This window comes from Neolamprologus brichardi, chromosome 17, assembly GCF_056152115.1.
Source record: "Neolamprologus brichardi isolate AB-2024 chromosome 17, ASM5615211v1, whole genome shotgun sequence".
In the NCBI taxonomy this organism is placed as follows: Eukaryota; Metazoa; Chordata; class Actinopteri; order Cichliformes; family Cichlidae; genus Neolamprologus; species Neolamprologus brichardi.
The window spans coordinates 23,499,293-23,518,627 of NC_142120.1; the positions used below are offsets into that span (position 1 = coordinate 23,499,293).

General features: G+C 38.8%; 1 protein-coding gene across 1 annotated transcript; it reads left to right on the plus strand.

Moving 5' to 3' along the window:
* The first annotated feature begins 1,100 nt into the window (after positions 1-1,100).
* slc5a9 (solute carrier family 5 member 9) lies at positions 1,101-18,483 on the plus strand. Its single transcript, XM_087830361.1, has 14 exons — positions 1,101-1,190; positions 2,951-3,063; positions 3,433-3,504; positions 5,075-5,179; positions 5,982-6,146; positions 6,231-6,336; positions 8,454-8,534; positions 8,790-8,995; positions 11,507-11,642; positions 12,036-12,143; positions 13,264-13,414; positions 14,647-14,815; positions 15,956-16,171; positions 18,172-18,483. The coding sequence occupies exons 1-14, from the start codon at positions 1,169-1,171 to the stop codon at positions 18,481-18,483; spliced, it is 1,962 nt and encodes a 653-aa protein (XP_087686487.1). The 5' UTR covers positions 1,101-1,168.
* Positions 18,484-19,335: the final 852 nt, after the last annotated feature.

Below are 19,335 nucleotides of genomic sequence, written 5' to 3' on the forward strand. Positions count from 1 at the left end.
ATTTAACTAGCTGTTGATCTAGAAACTGGAAAAAATGTTCGGCTATAGCTGTGTCATATGGTTCTTATGTTTACAGGTTTATGTGTCCTTTTTTAAAAAAAGCCTGGAAGTAGCCTAGCTCTTAATAATGTCATTTATTTACACATGCCACAAAATGTGCAAAAACATTGTATTTCTGTGTAATTTAGTGTTAAATATTATTGTTAATGACATTAACGAGTATTTTTGTTAGACAGCAGGAAAGTCGGATGGTTGCCAGAATTGATTTATTGAAAATTTGCCAACAGCGCAACGAAAAGGCAATTCACAGCAACACTGAGTGAAATGCTGAGTACAGTACAAATGCATCACCTTCTAATTTTCTACTTTTCACATATGTTTGTGGATGTTGACAGGACTCATTTCCTGTTTTTGGAAAACAAAAACAAAACTGATGTATTGCAGACTACAAAAGCATACTTCAGAAGATGGCACTGGTCACTGCAAACTCATAAAATGTTTTTTTCTGGTAGAAAGCTGCAATTCTGCTGTATAAGTAGTTATTGTGTCTTTTTTTTTTTTTTAAATGAAGAACAAAAAGCAACTTCAATAAAAGTTATGAAATCCAGCACCAACTCCCCACTTTACTGATGCTTAGTTGCAGGTGCTTCAATTCACATCAGAATTGCTAAGACTAGCATTACCAAGCAGGAAGAGCCATTCCTGAGTCAATTATGCTCAAAGGATATATAAAAGTGCAAGATGCTTCCAGACTCCCAACATTTTTATTCAGTTAAACATCAGTAGGATGCAAAGGAATAACAAAGTACCATGCAACAGACGGGTTCAAAATATGGGAAGTGGACTAGTTCTTATATGCCACTTTTCTACTCGAGCACTCAAACTGCTCAGGAAAAGCACCAGTTTTCTTGTGTCATAGAGACCATAGGTAATCCCAATTGACCTGTGATAGATCCGTATGTCTATTGTCAAGATATAATAGCTAACCAGTGGAGTTTGACAGTCTCATTAACGAACTTATTAATTATTGACCAGCTGAGTGCACAGATGCACATACCTTTGTCAGGTTCACAGGAAGGAAAAACAAAACTGTTTCAGTCAGAGGATTCATACATATGAAAAACTGTAAAATAAACGTGTGATCATTGTCTGGGAGATTGGAATCAACATGTCTACCAGTTTTACAACAGGTAAAAGCTTTTTTGTTTTAATTAAATTTGTTCTATATACAGAATGCTTTTTTTTTTTTAATTGGACAACAAAAATAGTTTTGTATGCAGCTTTGCAGAGCATGAAATGGTCAACGAAAATCAAAGCAGCTTATAACACTTAAAGTCCAGGAGTTTTTTATACAGTTAATTTAGCTACTTTCAACCTCTAAAGTCTGTCACCACAATAGTTTAATCTTTTCTTTAAAGACCTTTGACCGAGGGTTATTATAAGGATAATGAAACCAAAGAAAGCTGGAGGCAAAGTGGAATAGATTCAAAACGATTACTTTTACCATTTACACTGTCTAAAGTACTGAGACTTCTTCAATATCTACCAACATTTTTACACACTGGTTACAGTCAAAGCATAGATTCATACAGTTCATCCACTTAATGGACTGCACTATATCATTTCCCTCAAAAAAGCATATTAATTAATTTTTTAAATCCAGGTCTTTTACGTCTGTTTATTTATGTATTTATTCTTTTATTAGGGCTCACAAGCTTTCAAGCACCACAGTGTATCTATTTGTGTAGGAGTGAAAGCTGTCAGACTGGGTTTTTTAAGGATTTGTAAACTGACAAAAAGGCCTTTGTATAGCATAATTTAATACTGAAATACTTTATTCTGTGTACTTATAGGACTTTATCTACAAGCACAACATGGCCAGTTTGCAATTACCAATTAAAAATGTACTTTTACTTTTGATCAGAGGAAGTCAGAGTAGAGGAAACACACACACACACAGGCACCAGACGACAGCTTTGCTTTTGTGCTCAGCTCTCTCTTCAACATGACGGGTACAGCGTCCACACCACTGCAGACGCCACCCCAATCCATCTGTCAATCTCTTGCTTTCCCCTCACTTTTGAACAAGACTGCAAGATACTCAAGTGAGCATTCTCCTCTTTTCTGGCTGAGGACCATGGCCTCAGATTTGGAGGCACTAAGTGTCATTGCAATGCTTCACACTTGATGCAGCTAACAGAACCACATCATCTGCAAAAAGCAGGGATGCAATTCTTAGCCAACCAGACTGTAAGCCTTCCACCACCTGGCTCCGTCAAGAAAAATTATGAACCAAATCAGTGACAAAGGGCAGCCCTGGTGGAGTCCAACACCAGCTGGGAATGATCGTGGGGAAGCTGAGAGCTACCACATGGGCCTCCCTAGAGAGCAAAGTGAGCATTCTCGGCAGGCCTCCCTTGACACCACACCACTGCCCCCGTAGCTGAACCACAAACCATACCACAGACTGAAAAAAGGAAAGAATCAAAGTATTGCAATGACCCAGGTAAAGACCCCATTTCACAATGCTATGATAAGACCTTAAGAAAGCTGTGCATAAATGAATGCCCACAAACTTCAATGAACTGAAGCACAACACTGTAAAGAACATTGGACTAAAATTCCTCCGATGTGAGAAGGTGACATAATTCGGGGGGCCTGAAAAAGAAATTAAAGCCCATACAGGTAAATAACGTAATTTAACCAAAAGAAACAAATGTTGTACTGAAATTACATTTTGCAGACATGTATGCATGGATTTTACTTTGATAAGGAATAATTTTCCCAGGGATAAAATTTTTACATTGGCATAGCTTTGTGGTGACCTTTGGGTTGGTGTTAGAGCTTTCTTTTATTTTTATCTTGATAGGTGCTATATAAATAAAAATTTGCTTTACTTGCTTTTACTTTACTTACCACACAGAGGTTCTGTTGTCTATTTTATATTTAGATGGCAGCCCCCTGCCCACCACTGCAGCTCCCAGGACAGCTCTCACTATGGGTGCTGCTGACATTGCTATTGTTGTTGTCTACTTTATAATTGTCATGGTGGTTGGAATCTGGGTAAGAAGAGACTAAACTAATTTCATATTTACATTTGAATCACTAAACAGTTTATACCAAAGCTAATTTAAGCTTGATTTGTTTGTTCCTTTATATGTAAAAAATACAAGAAAGTTCTGTACAAGTCCATGCTAAACATGTTTATATAGAAAAATAAAATTATTTTTACATATGTTTTTTTTCTATGTGCTTAATTAACTATAGCCATTATGAGTGCATTTCTCCATTTACTAGAAAATGATTCTTGGATGTTCTACAAAGAGTTCATCCTTGCGAATTAATTGTATTTACTATATTTTGTACCAGCTCAATCTTTGGTGTTGTTTTAAAACTGTATTATCCTAATCTTTTCTTTTGTCCTTGCTATAGTCATCAATGCGTGTCAATCGCAGCACTGTTGGGGGGTACTTCTTGGCTGGTCGTTCAGTGACTTGGTGGCCTGTGAGTAACAAACGATTGACTGTTGTGCGTCATATAAAGCTCTTGATTTCAAATCGATTGTCACACGCCTGTGCTATGACACCCTGTACGACACACACACAGCCAATGTTCTAATGCAAGGGACTTTCTATTTACAATAAACAACACGCTTAAGTCAAAGTCAAATTTATTTGTATAACACATTTAAAACAACAACTGTTGACCAAGGTGCTGTACAATCAAGATAAGCAAAAGAAATAAAAACATAGGGAGACATGATAAAAGTTAAGAAAAAGAATCATAACATTAGAAGATTTGAGTAAATGATAAGATATATAAAAGTAATACAAACTCATTCTGGTTTAAAAGCTGTAGGGCCTGGTTTGTTTGCAGTCATCATGTCTCCAGCTTAGCTCTCCTCTTCTCTTGGCCTGAGAAAAGCGCTGCCAGTCAATGACACTGCCCCTGAATCCACTGCACCACCTGCCACCACACTGATATATTCCACACTACATGTAGTTATGTAGATTGCATGGCTTTATCAGGAATAAATAAGCACATTATATTATATTACTGCCAGTTAGTAGGAGGGAAGAAGAAGCTTTTAGGCATGTGTTCTCTGGGGAAGGGTTGCTGTTACACACAGAGACACGGTACAGACTTGGAATCTAAACAAAACCAAAAAATAAACAAATATACAAAATGAAAATTTACAACATGAATTCAAATATATAACTAGAAAACTGGAAATCCTATGGAAGAGGATTGGGGCCACTGAAAAAAAGGGATGTCAGAATTCTGACTTTTTTCTCAGAATTCTGAAAAAAAAGACATCCTGACTTTTTTTTCCAGTGGCCCCAATGCTCATCTGTAAAATCCACTGTCAATAGAAAATTGTACTTAGTAGTCAGTATAGACTTTTAATAAAATAAGTTTGCATATGATAGAATACTGCATGATGACCTCTTTATAACTCAGACTCTTTTTAGTTCACTGTGACTCGTTATCATGCAGGGAAGGAGCAGTACCTATTAGTGCTAGATAAGAGCTTAACGAGCAGTTTCACTTCGTGCCAGGTAGAGAAGCCTCTCCTGGCACACACGCGCACACACGCGCACACACACGCACACACACATATACGCATCCACATTCCAATGTAATAAACGAATGCACCTACTTTTGTATATAAATAAAGACCAGAGCGGTAACAGAGCGCACTTCACAGGGCCCCCACTCTGATGTGAGCGCTCTGTGACCGCCCTTGCAAGTAAAAACTGCAGCGTGTGTGTCTCCACTCTCTGACTCTCAGCTGAAGAAGTGTCTTTTAGAATAAATCTCTTGACATCCACCCTGGAGACTGACTGAAGACAAAACTTTGTTAAAATTAAAATAAGAATGAGAAATACTAAATTACAACATTTGATATTTCAAGTTATGGCAGGAATTGTGTTGATTTTCTGTATAAACTAAATATGACTAAAGTGCATTCACAGGCTGTCATTTAAAAATGTTATTATGTAGTTGTAAGTATTTTAAGTAAGTATTCTAAAAGCTTTTGTTGTTATTGTCTATTATCTCTATTCAATTACAGATTGGAGCCTCTCTGATGTCCAGTAATGTTGGCAGTGGTTTATTTATTGGTCTAGCAGGGACAGGAGCAGCTGGAGGAATCGCTGTTGGGGGATTTGAATGGAACGTAAGAGATGCGCGCACACACACACACACATGCAATTACTTTCTTCAACCTCAACTGGGAGCTAATTCCACAGGAGAAGGGGCTGAAGTGCCCTGTTGGGCACTTCATGCAGGATTTAAAATAATAACATGATCATTCAGTAGTTTCTTTGTAAGGACAATCATTTCATAATCAGTTTGTGATTCAATAGGGTGGCAATGAAGCTAATATTGGAGAAATATGATTTTTTTTTTTCCTTCTTGTCCCTGGAAGTATTCTCAGTTAAGTATTTTGGATCAACTGAAGGGTTTTCAGAAAACGTTTAGGACATCATGATTACAGGGAATTATAGCAGTCCAGCCTTGATATAAGACAGAACAATGATAAAAAAAAAAACTATGTGTACATGCACCACAGAAATTATTCATTTAACTATTGCTTTTGGTTTCAATGCAACTTTTAAGAGTTGCTCTGAGTATTTCTATATCTTCATTGTGTTGGTTGTAACATTATATGTTTTGGGGTTTCTTTTTACACCAAAATCAGTTAAATCAATTAACACTAGTTGACTATGAACAGGTTGTATTCAATTATCTAAATATGCAACTGTCTGAGCTGGATCACTACAAGACTAAAGATTTAGATATGTAAATAGGGCAAACACTCACAGTAGACGCTTGTTTGGTACTTCTTCATTTATGCTATTTAAAACTTTGCAATGTCCACTTGAAAAACTGAAAAACATGAACAACTGTTATATTTACTTTTGACAATACGGACAATGTCTCAGTGCAACATTGTGTGTTTCTGTGTGTTTCTGTAGGCATCATGGGTTCTGGTAGCTCTGGGTTGGATATTTGTCCCCGTTTACATCTCTGCTGAAGTGGTAACAATGCCCGAATACCTGGCCAAACGCTTTGGAGGCCAGAGGATACGCATATACATGTCTGTTCTGTCACTTATTCTCTACATTTTCACCAAAATATCAGTAAGACATTTATTTTTTCAAAAATATAAATGATCTTAATATGATACAGTAGCCACCTTACCTGTGTGTGTATGTGTTTCCCAGACAGACATTTTTTCTGGGGCATTGTTTATCCAGTTGTCATTTGGTTGGAATCTGTATCTGTCTACAGTCATACTGTTGCTGGTGACTGCTGTCTACACTGTGGCAGGTAAAACACAAACCATCATTTAAAATAAATTACATCAGTTTTTTATCTGATGTGTTTTTTCTGGACGAGAACCAATTTTTTTTTTTATCCCACATGCAGTATCCCAGTGTTAATTTTGACAGCAAATTTTGATTTACTTCGTCTCTTGACCAAAATGTCAAACTTTTTAGTCATAATTCTTTTAGGTTTAATCAATTTTTAATCAAAAAATATCATAAGACTATAATATACTATAGCAGGAATGATACTGATGAGTACCAAACACAACACTGGAGACATTAATCCAAGTGTCTAATCAAAGGGCTTCCAGGAGGTAGTAATGAAGAGAGTCGACTGTCCATGGGATCGCCAGACACTTCTTTTCCACAATATTATACCTACCAGCTGATGTAAACCACAGGGCAGTCAACCCCCTTCCTGCTAGGGCAAAATGTCCCTCAGGCCTCTGCTCTGCAGCACAAAAAGGGAGGGAGAAGTTAAGAGCAGGGGTTTCTCACGTCCCAAGTGGAACCCCAGATACTGTACCTCCCTCCGTCCAGCCGCACACTTCTTTGTGTTGGCCATGTGCTTCACCTGCCTCAGGAAATCCAGGACCGCAACCACTGAATATGCTCAGCCCAGGTGTTACTATGGATGATGATGTGTTCTAGATAGGCGTCGGTATACAAAGTGTACGGTTGCAGTACTCGGTTCATGAGGCGCTGCAAAGTGCCTATTTTTTTCCTGGACTCTGCAAACAAGACAAGCTGCCAGTAGCCCTTGGTCACATTCAGTGTTGTGAAAAAATGAGCTGTGCCTAACCAGTCCAGTAGTTTGCTGACCCCGGCGCATGGGAAAAGCAGACGTGGGGTCACCCAGCAGCCACGGTGCAGAAGCCACAGGGGGCTGCAGTGACAATCCCGCAGGCGTGGAGACAAACAAAAATGGACACTGTACACACTCTGACACCCCCCAAACATACTCTATACCCCAGGTCCAGGTACCTGCGCCCCAATGAGGGGCAATCCGTCCCAAGACCCAGGAGAAGTTACCCTTTTCCCTGGGGTGGGGACAGTCCTGCAGCAGCAGGGAGGCCCAGCATCCCAGACCCCAACCAGGCAGCCAACTCCTCCTCCCAGCCCCCTGCCCCGATGGCGGAGAGAACGGGAGTGTGAAGACCCCATACCTCTCCCTCTCTCTCATGTGTAGTGTTGCTGCGTCTTGTTCTAAAGTGCATTTAAAACATGTGAGGTGCTTTCTGCCAGAGAACAGCAGGTGACACCACGGCCCGAGAACCCTCAGTGTCTATGTGCATTTAAATTGAGTGGTGGGCACCGGCACCAGAGGTGAGGTTGAATACACAGACCATCCTCTGGACGCCGTATAGCACCCCCACCCCCAAGGCCCTATATGTATGTGTTATGAGAGTGTGAGGATGTTTATGTTGTGGAATAAAAATGAGGCACAGGAGGCCAGAAGGTGACAGAGGAGGAATCCCTCCCCTGCACCTTGGTGACACACCTGTACCCCAAGATGCTGCATGTGTGGGTGAGGGAGGCTGTTTCCCTCTCATTCAGGAAGTCCAGCAGCCAGTTACACATGGGGGTGCTGATACCCAGGGAGCTGAGTTTCCTCACGCTAACTTAAAAGTTAACAAGGGGTGATGATGAAACATTGTCATCTGCTGTTTTTCAAAGTGTCTGTAATTATGATTTTAAGGGAAATGAAAATGTTACCATGTTTGTTCAGTGCTCAGAGTGCAGTTTCTATTTAGTAACTCACTGTGACAGGAATGTTGGACCCGAACACATATTTTGCTCTTTACACACTTCTTTATTCCTGGTTGCTGCTCTCCCAACAATTGGCTGCAGCATTTCAGCTATAGCTATACAACAACAACAACAACAACATCAACCTCAGGTCCTGGCACATTTGACATAGGGTGATGAGCTGATCGAGCTCAGGTGTGTCAGCCTCCCCCACAGCTGCGCCACAAACCACACCCCGCCACACTCACCTAGTTCAACTGTTTTCGAAATAAGAATTTGTTAAATTATTTATGTTGAAAACGGTCTAAATAACACTATTACCCTGAAACAGACAATCTGACAATAATATAAAAATCTGTATTTATGTAGGTGGTTTGGCAGCTGTGATCTACACTGATGCTCTCCAGACTTTGATCATGGTTGGGGGAGCTTTTGCCTTAATGTTCATAGGTATGGTACACAGACTTATACAGATACACAAACACAATCATGGGTTCTTAATTACATGACTTACATAGTACTGAAAGTTTGGATTAAAAGGTGTTATTGGCTGAAATGTTTCAAGTTAAGTATCAATCAAAAAATAGAAAACTGTTTCTTTACATCCAATTATCCTCACTGAAGGCTTCCACATTTACATGTCATAATATTTATTAGTTAATAAGTGAAGTTATAAAATTGTAAATGTCATTGTACATTTTCCAGCATTCTCCAAGGTGGGCTGGTATGAGGGCCTTGTGGATCGTTACATGTCAAGTATTCCCAATGTGACTGTTCCCAACACCACCTGCCACTTACCCCGTAGTGATGCTTTCCACATGTTCAGAGACCCTGTAACAGGGGATTTACCCTGGCCAGGTCTACTGTTTGGGCTCACCGTACTGGCTACATGGGTCTGGTGCACAGATCAGGTGATTTGATCTACACTAAAATTCAGCATGGTGCACTAATTTTATTGTAGCGGCACACTGCTGTGGGAATAATCCTGGAGGTGGCGGCCTCAAAAACTGATAACATTCGTCTTTGTGAGTCTAAACAATATGTCCCAATACAAATAAATAATGCAATTGATTTGAATTTTTAATTCCTCAAAAACACCTTGATCTCTTTATAACATTCTTCCTTCTCAGGTTTGAATGTAAATGACAAAAGGCAGCATTTGCATACTTGGTCAAAAATGAGTATTACCTGCTATAGCCAAGGTAATGCCATCCAGAGTCTCTAGAGCAGCATATCTCTAGTTAGAGATATGCTGCTAAGATATTTAGGGCAACCTCAGTTTTAACAGTTTTAATTTCTAACAAGTCAGTGTACTCTTAATGCCAGTCCCAAGCTCGGAGAAATGGGAACAGTTGGATCAAGAAGGGCATTAGGCATAAAAACATGGCCAAATAAAACATATATAATAAAATTTCTATGCTGGATTGGTTGTGGCCCAGGTTAACAATGTCCGCCAACAGGGTGCCAGTGGAAACTGTGCTACTGTTGGCCAAAAGAAAGATGTGAAGTGGAAGAGGCAGCATGAGTAAAGGAAAGTCACAGATGCGGAAGTGAGAGTAGAAACTATAAATACAGGGACTATAGAATAGAATAGCCTTTTATTGTCATTGTACATGTACAAGAAAATTGTGGGTGCTCCACACCAACTGTGCCACAATAGAATATAAATAGTAGACAGGAGGAATAAATAGCAAACAGTAAATATATATATATAATCAAGAGGGATATATACAAAAGAAGAGAAATCTATAAAAAAAAAAATAAGAGAAAGGCACACATTAGAGAACAAAATAATTGCAAAGTGCTCAAAAGTGGTGCAAAGAAAAGACTTGCTCTGAGTATAGATTCAGGCTGGTTTGTGAGGAAATCTTTGGCTATACTTCACTCGTCTTCCAAGGTTTTCGGTTAGGAAAAACTAGCTGGAGGCGAGCATCATCTGGTTATGTTTTAACAACTTTTGAGGGGTTTATTTACTGAGTGGGGTGTAGGCAGGGACAGAGGAAAGAGTACAAGGAGACTTGGTGGTGGAATGAGGAAGTAAAGCAAAGTATTCAAAGGAAGAAGTTACCAAAGAAAAAGTTGGATAGGCAGATAAAGAAAGTAGACATGAGTACTGGGAAATTCGGCATACCGCACAGAGAAATGTTTATAAGGAGTTGTATGTGAGGTGGGATACTAAGGAAGAAGGAAAGGACTTGTATCAGTTGGGTGGGCAAAGAGATTGAGCTGGAGCAGACATGTAAACGGTTACATTAATTAAGGATACAAGTGAACAGAGTTTTTTGAGGAAGAAGGAGTACTTTGACGAGCTGATGTAGACAATGAGAGAGAGAGGATCACAGTCATTTTGTCCCTGTGTTACAACACTAACTATGAAACATCCCCTCCCTTTTTTAAAATTAAAAATTTCAGTGAATTGCATTACTTATTTGAATTCAAACATAATTTTTAGACTCAAAAAGTTATTTGTTTTTTTTTTTTTAGTTTTTTGAGACTATCACCTCTATTGATCATTCTCACAGTAATCTGGCGATGAAATATTCTTACTGCATAACGCTGTTTTGCACAAGGAGATTACTTCTCATTGCATCACTTCCAAACCTATCCTACTTTTCTACAAAACGTAATTATTTCTGATCGGAGAGATGAGAATCTCTCCAGCACGTCTTCATCTCAATTGTGTCAAGTGTCATTGTCCATTAGTTTTTGTTCAGTTATCATTTTGTTTATGTCAGGAAAAAAAGATCATTGACAAAGACTATGACAAGAATTATTGGTCAATACAATTAACAGTGTTTAACTGTATTGTAATGTCATTTTTGAGACAGTGTTGACACTTCACAAACCAGAAACCACAGCAACATTTCAGAAAATGCTATAACGAAAAACAAAACACAACAAGAATATACAAAAGTACATTATCTGAGGCCATCTAAGGCCAGCTTGCCAATAGTTACTCTTAATCATTAACCAACATTCATAAAAATGAGAACTGATTCATATAATCATGTCTGTGTTCTCTACTAGCCTTATATAACTGGGCAATGACAGATAACCCACAAGATAGGCAGCTAAAAATTACATTTCCCCTTCTGAATGTGATAGACTTTCACTAAAACTTTCAACAGCTTAGCTAATGTTACCAGCTTTATGAGACCTGATGCATTTGTGAGGTTTGCATGCAGTGACAGTAGAAGTGTAATCACATGTTTAAGTGTTTAGTTCTCTACTATTATCATTAAAACTAGAATCTGTGTGCACACACACTTGCACATTTTAATACAGTATTTATTACTTATTGTGTATAAATAATATAGAAGGTTTGCAAATGTAAAGTTGAACATTACAAAAGTACAAAATGTGTAATGCAATGATGGATAAAAATGATTATATGTTTATGCTGGTGTGTGTTTTTCCTTCAGGTTATAGTCCAAAGGTCTCTGTCAGCCAAATCTTTGTCTCATGCTAAAGCCGGCAGCGTGTTGGGTGGCTATCTCAAACTGCTCCCAATGTTCTTCGTTGTGATGCCAGGAATGATAAGTCAAGCACTATTCCCAAGTCAGTAGTATACCTCTCAAAGTGGGAATGTTATGTGAAATGTTTTTTAATATTGTTCTATATGCATACTTATCTAATACCAATAATTGATTACCTTGGTATTATTATATATATTATAACAGATGATGCATCTCTTATTATTGTTATTATTGTTTTAAAGAGATTGTTTGCAACTCCTTTTTCAACAAACCTACACTATGACACCATTCTAAGCAGGTCTCCACTTAACTTTACATTAGAAAAATGATCACGTTTTTACTTTTGTTGACACTTTCAATTCATGTTAATGGAGTGGGTAATTGTAGGTAACACATCTGTGGTGTTTTGTCTAATTTAATTCAAACTAAATTGTTATTTTTTCAGCCCCTCCTTTGTTTTCTTCTTTATTTGTAGATGAGGTTGGTTGTGTGGATCCAGATATCTGTCAAAGTGTGTGTGGTGCTTCAGTTGGTTGCTCTAACATTGCTTATCCTAAACTAGTAATAGAGCTAATGCCAGTGGGTAAGACACACACATACACACACACTCATTTTGATATCTTAGTGAAGACATCTAAAACTCGAACTGACATAATGCTTTCCCTACCTGCTTACCCTAACTCTAACTATCAAAAAGGAATGCTTAACCCTAACCCTTAGCCTAAACCTTACTATAACCTAATAGTAACCCTGACACTAAGACCACATTTTAAAATTTCAAAACTGCCGTCAAAACCGTGAGGACAGGCACTTTCCTCACAAGTGACTGTTGGTCCCCACACGTATAGTAACACACACACACACCTATCTATCTATGTATGGCACAAGAAGTAAGAACCTTTTTGTTTGCTCAGTTATATCTGTGTTTTAACAATGCCTCTTGGCAAGAAATCTTAAACTGTTGAAATTGTGTTTATTTCCCCTTAAATGGTGCCACAATTGTAGGGAGAATGTATTTATGGATTAAGCAGTAGAATCAAACCCAATCTTCTCTGTCAATACTAAACAGCTTCTTCTGCTATTGACTCTTCTTTTGAGCTTCTGGTACCCAAGATGCTGACAATCAGGTGTGCGACTGGTGCCTAATTAAAAGCAACTGTAAGCAGGGACCCTGCTACAGCACTCAGTTGGTGCCTCCTCCAAGCATGCCACTTTTGACTAATCTCAATAGGGACCGTACCAACCTGGAGCTGGTCTTCCATAGAACCAAGTTCAATTCGATTTATTTCAATTATTTTTTAAATAGCACCAAATCACATCAGCAGTCACGTGTATGCTCTTCATTATTTGGAACCATCTCTAAATTGAAGGCCAAGTTTCATGTAACGGGCGATGTCAGCTACAGGCCACATCCCAAGAAGATGGCACAACAGGAAGACAGTTTCCTCACCCTGTCAGTAGTAGACAGTCTTTTACAGATTTGCAGTCAAGGTTTACAGAACAATATGGCTGATGGCTCTTTACTGAGATAATCCAGAACAGATCTTTTGTTGTTGTTTTTTTATCTGTAGTGCCTTGATGTTCTCAGAGATAAACACATGCATTAAGAGAGTTTATAAAAATCTATGTTCTTTTTCCATGGCAACAACTGACAATAAGCAGATTTTATAAAATGATGTGCCATCATTTTTTCTTCTTCACAGGACTTCGTGGTCTGATGCTGGCAGTGATGTTAGCTGCTCTTATGTCATCCCTGACTTCCATTTTTAATAGCAGCTCTACTCTGTTTACACTGGACCTCTACTACAAAGCCAGGCCTAAAGCTTCTGAGTTGGAACTTATGATAGTTGGAAGGTAAGATTGACAAGAATACCTTATATGCTTTGGAAAACCAATACAAAACTCAGATGTTCTACAACATTAATACCAAAGCTATACTTACCCTAAATACAGTTTTTAATTGAGCAAATTAGTAACATGGGGTTGAAGAGAAAATATTCAGAAAATCTCTGCGAACATCATTCACCAGTGCCTGAAAGACAGCAGGGGCATTAGTAAGACCAAACGGCATCACCAGATTTTCAAAATGACCTAGAGGGGTATTAAATGTGGTATTCCAATCATGCTGCTTTTTTGTTTTACTTTATTCTTTTTTATGTAATCCTGCACATAGACATAGACAGGTGAAATGTGGATAAGGTAGGATCTAGGGAAGTTTGCATGTTTGGCTAACGTTCTTGTTGATGGCATCTGGTCGTGATCTTTTGTTTAGTAAGCATGGTATTTATTTTGGGTAAGTTTGTTACGTGAGTGCATTCATGGAAGTGGTGCAATCACCAAGACTCTGCCAACTTCAACAGGTATGAAGACCAAAAAACTGTTTTTTCTGCTCTTCTTCACCTGATCCCAGCTGTGAGTGAACCATTTGAATGTGTGATCGTGGACTGTGTGGGCCCATTGCCTATAGACAAAAACTGGACATCAATTTCTGCTAAGGATTAAAAAAAGAAAACTAAGGAATCATTTAAACATATAGACTCCAAAAGTAACACAGGTGCGTAGCATCGCTAATTAACTAGCAACGAATTAACAAAAGGGATTACAGAGTGAGTTAGATGTTCTATAGAACTATAAGATGTTAAGATGTGTCCTGTTAATTATAGTGATGTGGTTGTATTTTCTGTTGATTTAATGAACCGTCAGTCACAGTTTTATTAGCAGAGCTGAAGGAGCCAGACTATGTAAAAAAGTGTACTGCGCCGACTCTGGCTCCAAAAGTGCAGCAGGGCAGCTCCTACAAACAGGAAATCTTGACTATCTTATCTATATCTTCCATCTTTTCTACAGTCATTGGTGGGACTACGTTAATCGAAATTTTTAAGTTGCCCTTTGGTGTGAATGGAAGTCAAATGGTTGTTTGTCTCTCTGTGTTAGCCCTGTACCAGACTGGCAATATGTCCAATGTATACCACGCTGCTCGTCCTATAGTAGCTGGGCTAGGCTCAAGCCCTCCGTGACCCTGATAAGGATAAGAAGTAGACAATAAATGGATGGATGGATAATAACATTAATGTGTGTGTTTTCAGGGTGTTCATCCTTGTCTTGGTGTGTCTTAGTCTGCTGTGGATTCCTGTTGTCCAGACAGCCAATAGTGGACAGCTGTTTGACTATATTCAGTCAGTGACCAGCTTTTTAGCACCTCCCATTACTGCCTTATTCCTAATGGCTATCTTTTGGCCACGAGCCAACGAGCAGGTATGTCTGCCTCTTCAGATTCAATCCAATTCAATTGCATTGGTCCCTGTGTCATTCTATCCCTTGCATCCTCTTATGTTAAACCAACTGACACCTTCACTACATTCACAAATGTCCTCTGAAGTCTTCCTCTTTTCCTCCTGCCTGGCAGCTCCATATTCAGCATCCTTTATCCAACATATCGACTGTTCCAACTCTACATATCTCAACTCTAGCTTTGTCTCCAAACTGCTAAACCTTTGATGTACTCATTTTCTAATCTTATCTATCCTAATCTTGTAATTGAAAGAGGACATGTAGGATGGCTTTCATGTGCAAATCCATCCTACAGACTACTCTCCAATGCTGCCTAGCTTGTTTCCTACAACCACCCTGCAGTCTCTTTTTGATTGCACCTTTTGGATAAGATGTGGTCTATTTGTGTGCAAATTCTTCCATACTTATATGTTACGCTGTTACCTTTATACGTTTAATCCTCTTATTAAAGTATGTGTTTGCCTCAGCCATTTCTATCCTTTTCAAAAATCACCACACAATCAATTTTCACAAAGAATGGAAAAGGCTAAATACATGATTATATATAATATGAATGGGATGTGTGTGTGTGTGTGTGTGTGTGTGTGTGTGTGTGTGTGTGTGCCATTCCCTAATCTTGAGATTCTTGCAAGTTGATATATAGAGATATGTCCTGTCTCCTCTTAATTTAATTTAGAGCTCTTTCGTTTTTTTAGTGCAGTCACTGTTGAAGTTTCCTGACGCTGTTATGATGATACCAAGGTTCGGGCCATGGCTGGGAGCTGCATTTCAGCCAGTGGTGTTCGAGATTTTTGAAAGTATCTGATTAACAGCAGCTTCATTTTTCAGCATGACAATGACCCCAAAAATACTGCCAATACAGTGAAAACATACTGGATAGAAAAATACACAATAGAACACCACCAATCATTGGCTGGGCTTCTCAAATCTTCAACATTACTAAAGCAGTATGAAATCACTTTGACAGAGAATTTAAAAGAAAATAATAGATATATAAACACAATTTTAAAAACAAGCGGAAGCCTTAATAACTTGGGTTTCTTTTTTCTTTGCCAGTTCCAAATTATTCAGCATCTAACGTGTTGTGTATGTCCTCTGTCTCAGGGTGCATTCTGGGGTCTGATGGCTGGACTAGTGATAGGACTGATCCGAATGGTTCTGGAGTTCTCCTATTCACCTCCTTCCTGTGGTCAGCCTGATCACCGGCCTGCAGTCCTAGCTGATGTCCACTACTTGTACTTTGCTCTCATCCTGTTGGCTCTCACATGCCTCATCATTGTTGCTGTAAGCCTGGCCACTGCCCCAATACCTAAAGAAAATGTAAGGAAAATTCCTTATATTATTCCATTTTATTTATATTCTGATCTCTGGAGCGGTAATCAGAAGGTGTCTACTGAACAATATCCAGAGTTCATATAACATATGATTCCTGTTGCAAAACAAACGAAAGAAAGAAATGCAAAGGGAAAGTGTAACTAAGTTGCAGTTAAGCAATTCATTTTGATTATGTGGATTTCAACCTTCTTTCGACTGCTTCCTTTAGGGGTCACCAAAACAGATAATCTTGCTTTCATCTGTATGAACTATTGAACCCTTGAGGATTCTTAATCTACAGAAATTGAAGTTGCGAGATTTTGTTTCCATTCTCAAACTAATACATTTAAGGCTGTTCATCACTGGAATCATCATGGGTTACTTTAAACATACAGACCTGAAAAGAATACTTAATCAGGTCTATACAAATATACTGACAGTATATAAGGCGCATACACCTGCGCACCTCAGACTACCAGATCATATCCCTCTCATTCTGATCCCAATGTATACACTGTGGGTGCGCATTGAAAGAACTGCAGTCAAAACAGCGCAAGACTATTTTGATCAAAGGAACTGGGAATTGTTTGCAGGTGAGAGTTATGTGAAAAAACTGTGTCTGTTCAGTTTAGGGGTACATAGAGTTTTGTACTGAAAACAATACAACAAAAAGAACAATAAATCTATTTCCTCATTGAAAAGCCATGGTTGAACAGTAATTTTAGGGCTCTACTTTAAAAAAGCCATGCAGCCTTCAGGATAGGGGACAGACAAACCTACAGCACAGGCAAAACTCCAGAGAAGCATCAGGGAAGCAAAGCAAACCATAGAAAATGACAATCCCAGCAGTATGTCGAAGAGCTTGAAGGTACTGATGGACTACAAGACCATCAGAATGCTGCCAGACGATGACAATACTACACTGCTTTCCCTGTTTTGACACCAGGAGAGGAGGGGAGGGACTGGTCATTTAGCCAAGTAGACAATATACACTTGTCCTTCAACAGCATCAGATGAGGACTGTGTTAAAAGGCATCAACATCCACAAAGCAGCTGGTCAAATATCCTTGGACAAGATACTAACCCTAAGTTGCTCTCCAGTGTGTGTGAATGTTAAATAGAAAGCACTCGTGTAGAAAGAGCATAGAAAAAAGCGCTCATGTGTAGTGAGCATGAGCATATAGTGAGGTTGAGGAGTAGCCAACTAAGTGGTGTAAGGACAATGATCTAATCTTTAACACATCAAAATCAAAGGGGATCCTTATTGACTTCAGGAGGTCGAGGGTCAAGAAACTACATCTCTGGTGAAATAGGGGAGATTGCGGAGATTGGGAGTCACCTTCTCTGCACAGCTGACTTGGTTTACAAGAGAATCTTCTTTCCTAGAAAGTTGAAGGAGGCCAGAAGCTCGTGCTGAAGTTCTACAGGAGTATATACTGATGACTCATGCAACAGTGTGGTATGCCAGCTGTTCTGCTGGTGAAATGAAAGAGCTGCACAGAGTGGTGCAGACAGCAAAGTGCATTGCTGGGATGGAGTCAAGGAGGCTGACAGTATCAGCAAAGACAGTACACTCCCAGGATATTCTCAGTTTGAACCGCTTCCATCTGGCAAACAGTTCATTGTTTCCATCTAGAGTGGTAGCTTCCACCACCCCAATTTCCACTTCACTACCACTGTAAAGATGGCACAGAAATACTCAGACATTTCAGTACAAACAAAACATAATTGGCTCGACACAACCTTATACAGTCGTGTATAATGCTGCTATTTTGCTTCTCTGTTGATGCTGCTTAAGTTTGCTACTAACTTTATTTTTATCTCTTAAATTTGCTTCTAAGTTTAAGTTGTTTTTTTACTTGTATTGTTTTGTCCTAAGAGAGAAAGCCAAACCAAATTGAATTGTACTATGTATAATTAAATTGAAATCATTCAGTCATTCATGTATTTGATCATTGGTAATCTGTAATAATTGTTTTTCATTCTTCGTCTCTTTTCATGTGTAGCTGCATAGGCTGACCTGGTGGTCCAGACATAGTCTTGAACCGCGGATGGATCTCTCAGGTCTTCAGATCACCTCTGACCAAGTGGACTCTAACCTCAGCTCAGAGTCTGACCGATTGCAAGAATCCACTTGGAAAAAAGTTGTTCTGTGGCTTTGTGGTTTGGCTAGTTCACGCTCAGAGTCGGCGGCTCCAGTGATTCAAAGCAGTGAACGAAACTTCCTCCAGGAGAAGTCACTCTGGAGAATAGTCTGCGATGTTAACGCCCTGCTACTGCTGGTTGTTAATGTGTTTCTCTGGGGATACTTTGCTTAATGTGGTCATGAAATCTTGAACATGTTGTTTTTCTTACTTCTTACTCTTCTTAATAACTTTGCTTTTCTAAACTATTCAGGAAAGAAGAAGTGGGACAGAAAAAGGATTCTCAGATATGAAACAATGAACTAATTATTCTCTATTGATTCATATCGTGCTCAAGGTTGCTCTCAAATAATATTATCTATAATTACATGATCTACAATACAATTCAGGTTGTTACTTTTGTCGCCAACTCATTCTATTGTAAGTTACCACTGGATAAACATGAATATCATCTGAATTTTCATGTCAATTAATTACTGGGAAGGAGATTAAAGTAGAGGATCCACTCACCAACAGAATTCCTGTTTTTTTATAACTTTCTGAATAGTTTTAAACTCATACGGCAGAAATTTACCAACATCAAGAATTGAAAAAAAATTTACTATAAAATTACCATCTTGTACAAAACTACTTCTTGCAGGCTAAACATAGACAGACAGACAGATAGATCCATCGAACATTCATATACATTTCAGACTGGTGACTGTCCAACATACCTTTTGAAATTTGATGAGATGATCTAACACCTGACAAGCAAAAATCCTTCCTGGCTTCAGGAAGGATTTGATCTTGTGAACTTGGTGGTAACAGACGTACCAGCAGTATGATTGTAATGATTGTAGCTATGTTGCTGTTATATCCATTAAGCCAGCAAATGATTATCTAGCAAGTATTTCTTGATTTTACAGAAAATTTTCAGAAAGAATAGACTATTGCTAATAAACTGCAGCCATTTGACAAATAAATCAATAAATAAATGTCTTACCCCATTTACCCATACCTGTATACAGGCAAGAGAGATAAGAT

Bases quoted from the DNA above. Each gene is read 5' to 3' on its own strand.
- slc5a9 (XM_087830361.1), top strand. From the start codon at position 1,169: ATGTCTACCAGTTTTACAACAG. The intron at 1,191-2,950 runs GTAAAAGCTTTT...TTTTATATTTAG, and splicing joins GTCTACCAGTTTTACAACAG to ATGGCAGCCCCCTGCCCACC. The intron at 16,172-18,171 runs GTAAGGAAAATT...TTTCATGTGTAG, and splicing joins CCCCAATACCTAAAGAAAAT to CTGCATAGGCTGACCTGGTG.